At 45.4% G+C, this 14,498-nt stretch overlaps 1 protein-coding gene across 3 annotated transcripts; it reads left to right on the forward strand.

Moving 5' to 3' along the window:
- The first annotated feature begins 5,526 nt into the window (after positions 1-5,526).
- On the forward strand, positions 5,527-13,045 carry LOC125955894 (tyrosine-protein kinase Shark). Of its 3 annotated transcripts, none has more exons than XM_049687205.1 (6): positions 5,527-6,378; positions 7,696-7,792; positions 7,895-8,379; positions 8,463-10,884; positions 11,186-11,357; positions 11,425-13,045. In XM_049687205.1, exons 1-6 carry the CDS (start codon positions 6,346-6,348, stop codon positions 11,783-11,785), a joined length of 3,570 nt encoding a protein of 1,189 aa, XP_049543162.1. In that variant the 5' UTR covers positions 5,527-6,345; the 3' UTR covers positions 11,786-13,045. The 3 variants fall into 3 exon arrangements, with proteins under 3 accessions (XP_049543162.1, XP_049543164.1, XP_049543163.1); XM_049687207.1 differs by lacking the exon at positions 5,527-6,378 and adding an exon at positions 6,443-6,958; XM_049687206.1 differs by lacking the exon at positions 5,527-6,378 and adding an exon at positions 7,020-7,491.
- The last annotated feature ends 1,453 nt before the right edge of the window (positions 13,046-14,498 follow it).

Here is a 14,498-nt window from a genome sequence, read left to right on the forward strand (position 1 = left end):
ATTCCACGTTATGTTTGGGGCAGGTGATCCTAATTTGTGTTTGACTTGTATTTTTAGTATGCCTGTCTTTTTACCATCCTTGAAGGCATACACGATGTCATCGAACTTTCCAGCTGTAGGATCCTCTGCCGTGACCTTGAAAATGAAGTCGTTGGCTGGATCCAAAGACTTTTTAGCATTTGCCAGCGAAACAACTATCCCAAGCTTCAATTGATACGATGTTCCATGGAGCGCATGTTTCAGTCCCGATAGATTGCTTTCGTCTTTTTGAGTATCGTGATGCTCGTGAACCTTTTTGCCATCAGAGGGTAAGGATGAATCTGAAGTTGCCATTTGGAGCTTGGAATCTTTCGTAGCAGCAATTCTCCTAGTTTCTTCGAATCAATTTGCATACAAGAAAGCTAGGCTGAGAAAGAAAAAGAAATGAAAAGGAATGTTGTTACATATGAGATCAGCAAAGCATTTTGCTCGTGATGCTTTGATCAAATTGAAATTAGGCATAGAAAATTAAATCAAAATCAGCATTTAAAGATTAAATCTGAAATTTGTTGTAATTAACTCGCGAATGAATGAAATGGTTGAAAAGCTGTTGAAGAGACATCGACATCGAGAGTATATCGAGAGAAAGACATCGAGAGGTAGCGGGTAAGGAAAAGCGAGAGATGAAGTGATCATAACTTCTTAAACTATCGTCTCTGCTTATCATTCCAGCCGTTTCGATCACTCATCACACGTTGGTTTCTGGAAGGGTATTAACCATACGATGTTACCGAACACCGAGCACCAAGTGTGTTACCGATAGTCCCGATATCGATAACGGGATTATCGGTAGGGCTCGTGCGCAGCCGCAAGAAGCTCTCCTGCGCGTATGTAATCAGGAGGAGGAGTGCACATTAACAGAAAACGAGTGATAAGCAAACCAATGTTAGGCAAGCAGCCGCGAACGGCGGACTGTTTTTGAGCTGTTGCTTCGTTTGCGTAATATCGAATAAAAGAGCTTCATTAAACCGAGGTTTGCAGTGGATCATTGCATTTCATTATAAAGAGGCTTCTGATAGTGATCGATGGAACTGGCGGCGGCTAATCTGCGGATTGACTTCACGCGGTGTGTACTTTACGGGCTGTGGTAGTTACCCTTACCCTTCAATTGTGAAGCTTATTATGCGTCCGTATGCCCTGTGAACATAACAGTGCAATGTTCACTGCACCGCTCGGCTGCATCATGTGCCATTGAGAGCATCTATCTATTGGCCGATGGGACTGCTAAGGCAGCACTCACCGTCGTGCATGAATGGTTGGGCAAGAATGGACTCGAGCTCGACCCGTACGATGTTTGAAAAGCGTCTGGGACTAGAAAGCGAAGTGGGCACTGATTTTTCGAGACGAACTTGAGCAGAATGTAGCTCATTGATTCTCCGGTCTGCACATCATGCTATAGTGTTCCGGCAACTGTTGAACACGTGGCCAGGAGGCCAACGCGAAGCGAGCGGTGAACATTAAACCAAGTTTAAACCCTGAGATACCTGAGGACAACGCAGATTACGATACAAATGACCACTAACGTTGGACAGCACACGGCTTGAAAAATCCATCGATAATCTATATCGGCGGAATAGTGGCAGTACTCAAGAAATAAGCATCATGTAAAATCATTAATCGTTCGTCAAGGAATCGAAGATCGTTAGATCAGGGCTAAGATCAGCATTGCGAATTGGGAATTAGTAGTGTGGGCCCAGGCAGCTAAGAAGTGGCTAGATGGCCTACGAGAAGGGACATGGCTACAAACCCGGCTACAAACGTACAAAGACGCGCCGTGTATTAACTATTACTAAATGTTATGTAATAGTTATGAAAATACATTAGAGCAGGGGTTTAAAAAAGGGGCCCGCGGTCACGTTCCCAGTATAGACACATATGTATGTTGTTGTCGGCGATTAATTGTATGTTGTATGTAAGTTCTATGTAATTGTATTATATGTATTTTGTGCTTAGTAGTTGGTGATTTAACTGCAGTGATTGTAGTGTTCTCGAAATAGAATGAAAGAATGAAAATCATTCTTCACATATTTCATATTCACATATTCAGATAATCTTTAAACACTTTTTATATTTGGTTCGGTGCGTGGACAGGCTGTCACTTTCCTCTGCCGCCCACATGCCAATATGACTTTGAGAATCCTGCATCAGATTACGGGACCAGGCCCCTCTGATTGTCTGAAAAGAAGTATGTACCGGCGGTCTGGTCCAGGCCGACCATTTAAAGGGACCAAAGACCATTTAAAGGGATACTAAAACGGATGTCCTGTGAAGAACTGCTAAGCGCACTGCTCATGTGTGTTCGTACCCAGCATTACCGAAATTGCACTCCCTGCCAGCACATTCCAGTAAGCTCTTTCTGCTCTTTTGACTTTGAATGTAGAAGCTACCACCAGTAGCTATTGCAACCCCCCTTTGCTACAAGGTAAGTGTATCTACAACATGCTTTCTGCTGAAGGCAAACGTTCAACATGGGAATCAATCCTTAAGAAAAGCTGCTCTTTTCTTTCTCGCTTGGAAAACTACTTTCACGCTTGGAAGTACTAATTTAAACAGGTTTTTACCTTTACGCTACTGGAATTAATAACCAAATCCACAATCAAATGTTTTCGCATTCAATGCTTGGCTTACACAAGAATCCGACGAACTCCAATACCTCCTAATAGTAGAACTTCAACACTTCAAATCACTTCACTTTACTTGAAATGACTAAGAGAAGAAAACTTGCTCTAACGTATGCCTTCGACTAATCATGAACGTTCTCGACGATTTCGAGGAGTTCAGTATGCTCCAATTTGGTTGAATGTACAGACGTTCCCATTCGACCACCGAATAAATAGGTCCGTTGCATTGATCTTATCTTATCAATAGGGAGTCCAGTCGCGAGCTTACGATTTCGCAAGTTACTGCGGTTAGTTGACATGGCTTAGCAGTACGGTTCGCTTCACAGGAGGTGTTGTGCTTCAAAGAAGAATGATTTACATTTATATAAGTTTATCGATAAAATCTAACGCGCATGTACTCATTTTTTCGGTTGTTTTACTGCAACAAGGTTTGATGCCAAGGTACATGTAGTCGTATACAGGAGTTTATTTTATCCACCCCCTTGTTGGTTCCTAGAAGACTATGATTAGTCCTTCTTGGAAGTTTCAGCGTAATCGTCGTGACGTAATCAGAGTCCTTCTTTTAGACGATATGTAGATGTAAATATGTAAATACACTTTATAGCTCCATTACTTTAAACTACTAAATCATAGTTTAAAGCTCAGGAAATGAAGAATACTGCTTTCCCCCAGCACCTCATTTACTTATTCGAACTCAGAAGATGTTTTCCAACGGATTATATGCTATAATGCGAGCAGATATGGATACAAATCAATTTTCTTATCTTATTCGAAGCCGTAATCTTTTTTCTCAAGTAGATAAAAGCATTATTTCACTAAAATGTTAATTTTTCCACACCGTTTTTGATCAAAAACGATAGCAGAGATTCTCCTTGAAACGTAGATGTGCTTTATTAAATGAAAAAAAAAAATACAATCTTGATCTTACCGGCTGCATAAAGTTTCACCTAAACTATGCAGGAATTCTCAATAAAAAATAGAAGCAAAAAAATGGTTTTTTGGTTCATTTAAGGGGGGGCTTCGGTATTTTATTTTAATTCTTCGCATTTACTTTTTACAATTTTTTATGAGTGCTTATCCTTTCAAGAGTACTGTGTAAAACTTTGGGATCAATCGAAGCAAAACTGACAAAGATATGGATTTTTGAAAAACAGAGCTTCAAACAAGGCTCAAAGCATCTCGCAACTTTGAATCGCGATTCCCAAAACCTGCGTTTTCAAAGTCGGTGCCCATCGTAGCATGAAAACTACGGGACCGATCGATTTGAAATTTTGAACACATAATCTGTACACTATTTGCCAGGTAGCCCCGTCGAGTTTTTATGAAAATTGTTGATACTTTTTTTTTAAATAATTTTTTGAATTATGTAAAGCTCGTTTTTTGAGGCAACATTGAAAAAAGCATCACTTTTTCAGCTTCAAAAATCTGCCAAAAATCGAAAAATAGGAAATTTTATAAAAACTCGACGGGGCTACCTAGATTAACTTATATTCTAACAAAAGAATATTCATTTGTATATTTCTGATGACCCAGCACGTAGCTACGATGGGCACCGCAAAAAGTACATTTTTGCAGACTTCCCTTTCTAGATTGGATGCCATAACCGTAGTTTTGAACAAATCTCCCCCAAAATAAAATCAAATATTCTTGAAAAGTTATAGTTTAATATGAGATTATTTTGAAAAATTAAAGTTGACTGGTTTCTTCAATAAAAATCGTCAAAAATAATCCTGTTTTTGACTCGAAATAACCAAAGCCCCCCCTTAACCAATCCTTTGACCAACAGTTAAAGCAATATGCAATGTAGTTTGCACTGCAATTTGCTTATGTTTTTGATCTAATGTTTGCCCACCATTACAATGCATTTTCAAAGTTAAAGTTCCTTTTCAGCCCCAATTAGTTAAATTGGGGAGTAGAACGAATACTAACATCGTGCTACTAGCATGTTGTGGCAAAAAACGTGTTTATAATTCCACGACACCAGCCACCCACCACAATGACCAATAGGGCCGACGCTGCTTTAGCAAGTCAAGGTTAACCGAGGATCGAAAATATCGTTGAGTGAAACGAATAGATACCACCGGAACAACCCATGCGTTGGCTAGTAGGGGAATTAGTTAAGAAAAGATTAAACTAGCATTAAGATTAAGATATGCCTATCTTATCAGTTTAGCTAATCTATTTATAGCACACCTTTACAAAACAAAAGAGACTGTAACCAGGCCTGACACCAAGGCGACAGTAAAAAATTGTTAAACCACGCTGCCCTTTTTCAAATGTGTCTGTATGTAACTCGTAAATCGTAAGCACACGCATCTCAGTTATCATACGCTTGGGAAATACCGCTGATGACAATGGTGTGTCCGATGACTCAACTAGAACACAACCATCGGCTGTGGGGTTGGGTGATGAACGAAAACAATCGACGAAACGATCATCACGACCACAAACGAGTGTTCCCCAGCGAAATATGAAATGAGTTCCAGTTGCATGTACACCACGAGATCAAGACGAGATAAACGCGCGTGCCATCTTCCAACAGATGGCATTCCTGGGGCCATCAGACATCCAAAATGCGAACTCATCCAAATAATCTCATTTCCATTCTTGAAGAAACGCATGCCAAATCACAAGGAAGATTCGAAACTATGCTACTATAGCAGGTGTCTGGCACTATGCTGGTTGTTGCCGAACAGCAGCATGCCAAATGAACCAACCGGCACGAAGCGATAGCATCTGAGTGACGAACGTAGTGGTCGTGGCCACCTTTCAGCAAGGGATTCGGTTCTCCATTCATTCAACTATCGCTCTCGCTCTCGTTAGTCATTCGTGTTCTAAGTAGATGGCGGAACAGACTCATAATTCTGTCCCAAACAAAGTCCAAGCTAACAATTTGCTTCCTTATTGTGCACCACGGAACGTTGTGTTCGGAAACATTGGTACATGATGTTGTGAATTGTTTGTTGTGTGTGTTTTTCGTGCGTGCGTCTAGTAATAAAACCATTAATAATCGTTCGCTAGTGATTCACGTTAGTGTGACCACGAGTCATCTGAGCGCCACAGAGCAAGACAGTGAGCGTTGAAACGCCGGATTCTGCCAGCTGGTGCTCCCCTTCAGTGGACGATGAATCATTTCGTGTGCAAACACATGTCGCCGGCCACACGAAAGGGCCAGCCAGCACGAGAGCGTGTCTCCTACAGCTGGATGACAACGATGCATCTGTGCGTGTCTATCTCTGAACGTCTAAGCTGAACGTGAACTTTGTTCTATCAAGCATCGCAGCCCCAGACAGGCGGAATACGGTCGATGATTCCGCGTATCACAGTCTTGCTTATCGCTAGACATCCCACGAGAGATAGAGAAAAGGAGTGAGAGAGCGAGAATTCACGCGATGAGTCACACTTTCGGTGGACAGCTTGGATTCAATCGAAGGAAAATGTAAGGAGTAGTACAAACAGAGAGAATGCAATCATTAAAAAACCAATCGGAATCGGAAGAATGGTGAAAGTGAGCGTGAATACAAAAGAATGGAATCGAAACAAACGCGATCCAAGGTGTTTAGTAGATAAACGTTGTGCCGGTGAAGAAATCTTATAATCTAGGAAGTGCGAGTACCTGATATTGAGCCTAGCTCTCTCTATCGTACATTTTTGCTCTATCTAATCGTCTCGATGCACTACCACGATGCCCGGGGGAACCGACTACGTGATTGTGAAGGTAAGTGTCTCAGAGCATTAAACACCCTCGAAGCGGCATGATTTATGGTTAAGCTCTTGTTAAGCTTCGTTTGCCGGTAGAGTACAAGGTTCATATAGTGTAGACCGCGCAGAATCGCTATCTATTCGTCATGATGCTGCCAGCACGCTGATACCGGAATTCATACTTGGATGATACTGTTCTCCAGAAAAGCATTTAAAATCCATTTTCCATTCTATTGGACCCGAGAATTGGAAATCCATAGATCAGGCATCCTTCGGCAACATTAAAATAGGCAAAGTTTATCGGTATTCTTTCGTAAGCACCGGATGTAGCATAGACAAAGGCATGAATCAAAGGGAGTCTCACTGCTCCATCTCGATTTGGGTCTATCACACCACATTTAGCCATTTAAATCTAAGAAGACTTTACGGGTTGGGTCGTCGTCTGACATTCTCATGCCCGCCGAAACTCCGTATGATGCGCTGTGCGGATTTACCACAGCTTCCTGGGCCTTCGCAAGCTACCCTGAGGGTATAGCCCTCTGCTATTTAAGGAGCAGCTACTAACACCACATGTACGCCCTCAAGGACACGCATAGGTTTGTTGAAGAAAAATGTTGCGGACCGATTTGAGAAGTACGAAATGCGGTACGAGATGCGGTTGAAATGTTTCAAGCTTCCATAAGAATTCCTCATTGTGTTTTAAAATGTCATTTTAAACATGTGCAGCTAATTTTTTGCAAAACTGATATCACTTAAACACTTGCAAAGGGATGCACGCAGATACTATTTCTAATAAACCGAACGGAATTTCCATATTTCCGGAATTTCACATAAACAAAACTGCTGCCATATCTGTCAAAAATAAAATCCAACATGGCTGCGAAAAACAGTTAAGCCGGTGCCACACGAAACATCAAGTTCAAGTGTCAAAACACAAAATAAAAGAAAGTCTCGCAAGTGGATTCCGTAATAAATTATTACAAATTAGGATTCCAAGAAGATACTACTGATAGTATCCTAGTGTATCCAACTCGTGCACTTGATCGTTGACCTGGATACGGGAGTTCACAACGAATCGCGTATGGATGATAAAACCAGTGCAGGATAAGAGTGATAAGCAGATCGAAAGGTAAACCACCCCAACCCCATCCCCCTTTCGCCCACGCCCCCTCAGTGATTCTCGTCGATGATAAGTGCGTAATTTGGACAAACAAAAGCCATGACGTCACGCTCCAGCGGGTGTGGATCACGATCAATCCCGAACGTTTCAACTTTCGACTTACGTCCTCCAGGGACAAGCTCCTTTCGACACTGACGTTCCCTTCCGTTGCAGACCAAATCCTACATCCTGAGAATGAACCGGGAGGAGAACCTGTGCTGGTTTCATGGCAAAATCACTCGCGAAGATGCGGAAGACCTGTTGCGCCGTGGTAAGCTATCAACGCCGGAAGACAGCCCTGGGCAACGGGTGGTTGCCCGTAAGTCGATCGCGATGACATCTTTCTTTTCTTTCTTCCACCCCCCACCCGCAGAGGGCAGCGAGGGTGTGTTTCTGGTGCGCGAAAGCTCATCCTCCGACGGTGACTTTGTGCTCTCGGTGCTGTTCAAGGGCGAGGTGATTCACTACGCGATACGGCACCACGGAGACGACGCGTTCTACTCCATCCAAGACAACACACCGATCCACGGGCTCGACTCGCTGATCGAGCACTACCAGCGTGACCAGGGTAACTTGGTTACGCGCCTACAGGTGCTCTGCCGCTGTGATCCTCCACCACACCACGTACGCAGCCACGGTACCACGAATCTGCTGCACCGCGCAACGAAGGAAAGCAACTACACGGTAGTGTCGGAGCTGCTCAAGTGTGGCTACCGGAACATTGACTCCAAGAATCAGGACGGGCAAACGGCGGTCCACCTTGCGTGTCTGCATGCGGACGACAAAATACTGCAGAAGCTGATCGAACGCGGTGCCAACATCAACAGCCGCGACGCAAAGGGCAACACACCGCTGCATGTACGTCGTTTTAACGATCTTCAACTTTGGCTTCTGATGAATGCTTAACCATTCTCTCTCTCTCTCTTTCTCTCACTCTCCAGTACGCCTGCGCCAAGCGAAATGGACTCGAGATGGTCCGTATGCTGGTGAAGGCATCGGCGAACGTACAGGCACGGAACAGCGAAACCGGTTGGGTTCCGTTGCACGAGGCGGCCGAAAATGGAAATATCGATGCGATCAAGGAGCTGCTGGCCAGTGGAGCACCGCACCGGCCCCGGTCAGACTTTGGCGAGATGCCATCGGATCGGGCCCGCCAACGGGGTCACTTTCCGGTGGTCGAGTTCCTGAACGCCTACGAACCCGCACGGCCACTAACGCACAAAGACCTCTGGTACCACGGTACCATGGAACGGATCGGTGCGGTCGGCTATCTGCGAGAGTATGCGGCCAAGCTGAAGCTCAAGCATGGCCGTAACAAAGAGAACGAAAGCATCGAGACCACGGAGACGGGCGAGTCACAATCGGGCACGTACCTGGTCCGTTACTCGGCCAAACAAAACGTCGACGTGCTGACGTTGCTGTTCGAGGGTGAACCGAAGCATTTCATCATCCAGCGGCAGCAGGACTGGCTGTACATCGACGAAGGTCCGTTCATGAACTCGCTTGAGCATCTGATCGATCACTATTCTCGCTTTTCCGATGGTTTACCGATCAATCTGCGGTTTCCGGTACCACCCCGGCCAAAACCACCGATACCGGGCTTCGATACGATTCCGAAATCGAAACTCAAACCGACCCGGGGTTCCTCTGGCACCAGCACCAGCTCCTCAACCACTTCTTACTCGATGGTGCAACATCATCATCACCACCACCATGCTGCGACCACCGTACCGGTCACCGCGAATGGTTCGTCCGGTCTGTCCAGTTTGTTACGCAAATCGAGCGACAATGCTCTCTCGCCCAAAGGGACTCCCGTACCGGCTCGCAATCTGTCCGTACCGAATGATGCGATGAACACGATCGGACTGTTCGATCGAAGCCCCGAAAGGCGCTCCGATACTCGTGTGCCGGCTCCTGGCAAACATTCCCCCTCGGGAGGGGATGGTGAGGGGAAGGTGAAGCATACGGGTAGCGGTGGCTCACATCATGCCGGTTCCTCGCCAACCCTGAAAACGATCATGGACGGTGTGAGAAGCCTTCGGAAGAGTAAGCACAAGATGAAATCACCACCACCGACGTCACAGTCCGGAGAAACGGCGATGCATGAAGTTGCCGGACCATCCACTTCCATCGAACCCACCGTCAGCCCTTCGAAGCTGCTCCAGCAGTTGAAGTTTTCCTCCGATTTCAATCTGGCATTGGCCGGTACCGGAACAACCACTGGCAGCGCATGCGACGAAATCTACAAGATTCCAACGAACAACTGTGCCATCGTGGATATCGACATCGGTGAGCCATTGGCCGGGGATCCAGTACCATTGTTAACGCTTCCGATCGATACATCATCGGCACAACCGCCTGCCATCCCTCCCAAGCTGTCCTCACCGCCGCTTACCCTAGACACTGTGAACAACAATGCGTCTGAGGCGCCTGAGGATTACTTCACACAAAGTGATGCAACAGTAGGCAGCGATGCGTTGCCCGATGACAACGAAGACATTTACTTCATCGAAGCACCGATCCAGTTACAACAAACGATACCGCCTGAGGGTACACAGAATGAGGAGGCAGAATCGCAGAACAACAACAACAGTGCCACAGTGGAACCGGAACCAGTTGGTCAGCTGCAGGCCCGCCCAATGGCCGCAGCAGCACCGACCAACTATATCGTTACGAAGACGGTTCCCATTTTTAGCAGCATTTCGGTGGACGATTCCTGTCAATCGCCAACCTCACCACCGATCGGTATGCGAGCGAGCAAACTGTTCGAGCGGCTCGATTCAACCCAGTCCGGCATGAGTAGGCGCAGTGTGCTGAGTGGAGAGAGTGCGCTGTTTTCGTTCTTTCAGCATCAGCAGCAATCGCAGCAGTCGCAGCAGCAGCAACATCAGCAGGCGGGGCTCGTCACGAACTCACAGCAACCGAATGGCCAGCAAGGTAGGGAAGGACCGAGTTACTTCATCCCGAAGGAATGCATCCACTCGGAGACGGTGTTGGGTCGTGGTGAGTTTGGTTACGTGTACCAGGGCTATTTGGAACCGTGGCCGGAAGAGGTGGCTACCATCGGTTTGGCCTTACCTGGTGCTAGTCCGGCGGTGATGGGACGTGTGCCGGTGGCCATCAAGAAGGTGTTCGATAGTCAGGAGCGACGGCAGCGGACGGATTTCCTACGTGAAGCGAGCGTCATGATACGGTTGCGGCATCACTGCATCGTTCGGCTGATCGGCATCTGCAAGGGTCCACCGCTCATCATGGTGCAAGAGCTGATACCGCTCGGTTCGATGCTAGTCTACATTACGAAAAATCGGGCAACCATCAAACCGAACCAGGAGATGATGATCTGGGCGGCACAGATCGCCAGTGGTGAGTTTACGGAACGAAGCTATCAGTTTGCGATTGACTGACCCTCACTAGTTCTATTAATTCGCGTTTAACCGAAATCCAAAGCGGTTCTCAGTAACACCGAGACTACTCCGATCTCGCTGGCCTATTTTGACGTCCAGCAACGGGATTGCTTACTTGGATTGTAGCTAAAATTTAAATTCAGTATTTCTTAGATCATTAGTTGGTCTTCTTGATAGATGAAAACAATTTTTTAGTTTAATGGTAGATTTAATCGTGATTGATATGCATAGTTAACCAACTCCATATGTTTGTTCCGCAGGAATGCAGTATTTAGAAGAGAAGCACTTTGTGCACCGTGATCTGGCGGCCCGCAACATACTGCTGGCGAACAAATATCAGGCCAAAATATCGGACTTTGGCCTATCGCGTGCCATCGGTGCCGGGCAAGAGTATTACCGTGCTAGTCAGGGCGGCAAGTGGCCCATCAAATGGTAAACGTCCGGCTCGCTCGGTTCCACTCGTTCACTCTCAAACGTACACCGTTCCACGTCATTTTAGGTATGCTCCGGAGAGCTTCAACTACGGTACATTCTCACACGCCAGCGACGTGTGGTCGTTCGGGGTGACACTGTGGGAAATGTTTTCCTACGGTGCACCGCCCTACCACGATCTGAAGGGAGTGGACGTAATCAAGCTAATCGAGGCGGATCAGCGCCTGTTGCAACCGGAAGCCTGCCCGGACAAGGTGTTCGATGTGATGCGCAACTGCTGGCAGTACAATCCGAAGCTGCGGCCCACCTTCCGCTTCCTGCACCGGTTCTTCTCCGATGACATCGCGTATCAAAACCTACAGGAGCTGGTCGGGGGGGGAAGCGAAATCAATGCCAATGTGGGTAGTACCGCCAGCGGGCAGTTCTGAGGGGTGGCCTCTTCCCCCCCGGTGTATCGTGATAAGGCCGCGCGCGGTGCATATTCGAGTGTACCCCCGGAAAGAGGTTGTATTAAGGAATTGTAAACTGTTTGTTTTTTTTTTGTTTATTTTATCTTCTAATTAGTCGGGGGTTTGATAACTTATTTTCTCTTGCCTATTTATTTCGCTCACAAGACAATACTTTTGGTGCAAATATGTGGGATGCTGTGTTTCTAGCCTTTTTTCCATTTATTTTTATATCAGATCTAACGTATGCTGTGTGTGTGTGTGTGTGTGTGTGTGTGTGTGTGTGTGTGTGTGTGTGTGTGTGTGTGTGTGTGTGTGTATGTGTGTGTGTGTGTGTATGTGGTGCCAATTCAAAATTGGTTCGCCATATAGAAGGTCGATGATAAGAATTTAGCTTTAAGGTGAAGCCGATATGCGGTTAAAGATTGGCTAACCAACTGCCATCAGTGAGGATCGACATAAAAGCACAACTTTACGGCTATCCGTTTAATATGAGTATCTCCTGTTCTCGGAACCGCTTCTGGTTTCGTTAGTTGTGCGATCAAGTGATCTAAAGGGTGTCATACTAGAGCGTAGATAGTACGGGAACCCTGTGCCACTTGTCAGAATCACAGAAGGACACACCATACGACACAGAGGACTTGGTTCAGATCCATGACTCAGTTAGATTTCCGTATTTTACGACATTGTTTTTAACGAATTATTAGACCAATGCTCATGTCCGTTCGAGTCAATTGTGTGGAGAAACAAAAAACGATAAAATAGTGATCGAAACCGTCCCTTCTCATTGTGAAACGAAACCATCAACTCGGATAATGTTATCGGACGGATAATAGACCGTTTGGAAAATCACTTATTTTAGGTGCCATCAAGCTAGCTAGTTAGCTTGATGGCAGATATTCAGTTCTTGCCAGTCAGTATCAAAACCTCATCGCTGGACACGCAACACGCACGCAGTCCATATCAGTTGAATTAATGTGTGTGGCCGTGCGACGAGTTGACATATGCCCCGCATATTGTTAGTTCCTCATAGATTCCTCGTAGGCGAATGATTGTAAAATACTGTGCATAGACACATGCGACAGCGCATTAAACCGACCGACGCATTTTCCCAAATGTTGATAGTATTGTACAGACACAGTAACATTTATTTAGGCAGGTAAATTAGAGTAAATGGATCGATTTCCGGGGTAATTGTGAACAATACGAAATACATTGATATTTTTTTATCTTGTACAACAAGTGTAATCGCTGTTTTGAAAGTGTATTATTCCTTTTTATTTTGGTATTATTACATTATTTAATTTAAATACCCGCAGTGCTACTGTGTCACAGATAAAATCGAAGATGTAAAAAAGTTTAGTTAGACTTTTTTACTTAGTACAGACAAGTCATAACATGAATCCACTACAATGCAGTGGATAGATCTCTTCATATTTGCTTTAAGCTATCATGTTCGCCGACCGTTGTTACTCGTTCTTATCATCAACGGCTAAGTGGAGGTGTGCCTGCTGCGTATCTGTGTTACGAACCAAACATTCTATACAGTTCATTTTACATTTCAGTTCTCACGATGACAGACCGAACACGAGTACTTCTTGTTGCAAGTTCTTAACATCGTTTCGTTTGCGGGATCGCTCAGTAATGGCTTCTGTGACGCACGAGGTCAAGTGTTACAATCAGTTAAAAGCGCTGAAGGCCTTCCAGAGTCACCTACTGGGGAAACTGCGAGCAGCGGACTTGAGGCAGCAACCCTTTCTGGTGCCACTTCACGAGGAGCTGTTTCGGGATACATTCACCGAAGCCTGGCGCATTCTGCCCCAAGTCGAAGTCCTCTCTGCGTACCATAATGAGCGAAAAGAGTTCTATCAGAACTATATAGACGGACTAGTGCTGTTCGAAGCGTTGAAACAGGAAATGAAATCGCGAGACAACAATGTGGAGGACAAGGTTGTACAAAACCAGGTAGCTACAGTGCAGGCGACGGTACCACCAATGTGTAAAACAGCAACTGATAACATCAGGGATCGCTAACAGTCCCGGGACAGCTTAATCATGGAACGACGAGATGTTCTTGCTCAGATCGGTAAAATAGCCCCGTTACAGATCTACCCTTGCAAGCGTAAGCCGCAGATACTGAACATGATTAAAAAGTTTGAATCTGTGAAGATCTGTGGTTCGTGCTGGAATTTTTGTACGGTGACCATTTTCCTACGTGGACCAAATTACTCCAGGCGCTCTCAGGGATATCAACAAGGATTGATAAAGTAAATTAAATAAAAGTAACTCAGAAGCCTTTCTGCAAATATGCATTATACACCTTAGCGTCAGTCAGTCTAAAGGAACTCTCACGGAATACACTTCAGCTGTTGCACGGTGTAAGCTTAAGATAACTTGATAAGACTGATTGCTTTATTCGATGCGCAATCTTCATGCTTCGTGCGGGCTAGCTACTTATACTAGCCCTATTGATCGTCTGAAATGAGTATTAGTCGATGCGGTCAAGAGTTACTGTTATAAACACGTACTATGGACAGATACTGTATCGTCTGTTATCAGTCGACTAAGCCGTTGTAAATTCAAATGGTTTCTCTGATGACCTGACCTGGCCCGCAATGGCCTGCTTTTTGGGAATAATAAACCAGAAAATTGAAACAAAACTAACTTCTCGAATATTGGACAGAGTGGCAGTTGG

The sequence above is a fragment of the Anopheles darlingi genome, chromosome 3 (genome assembly GCF_943734745.1).
Source record: "Anopheles darlingi chromosome 3, idAnoDarlMG_H_01, whole genome shotgun sequence".
Taxonomy (NCBI): Eukaryota; Metazoa; Arthropoda; class Insecta; order Diptera; family Culicidae; genus Anopheles; species Anopheles darlingi.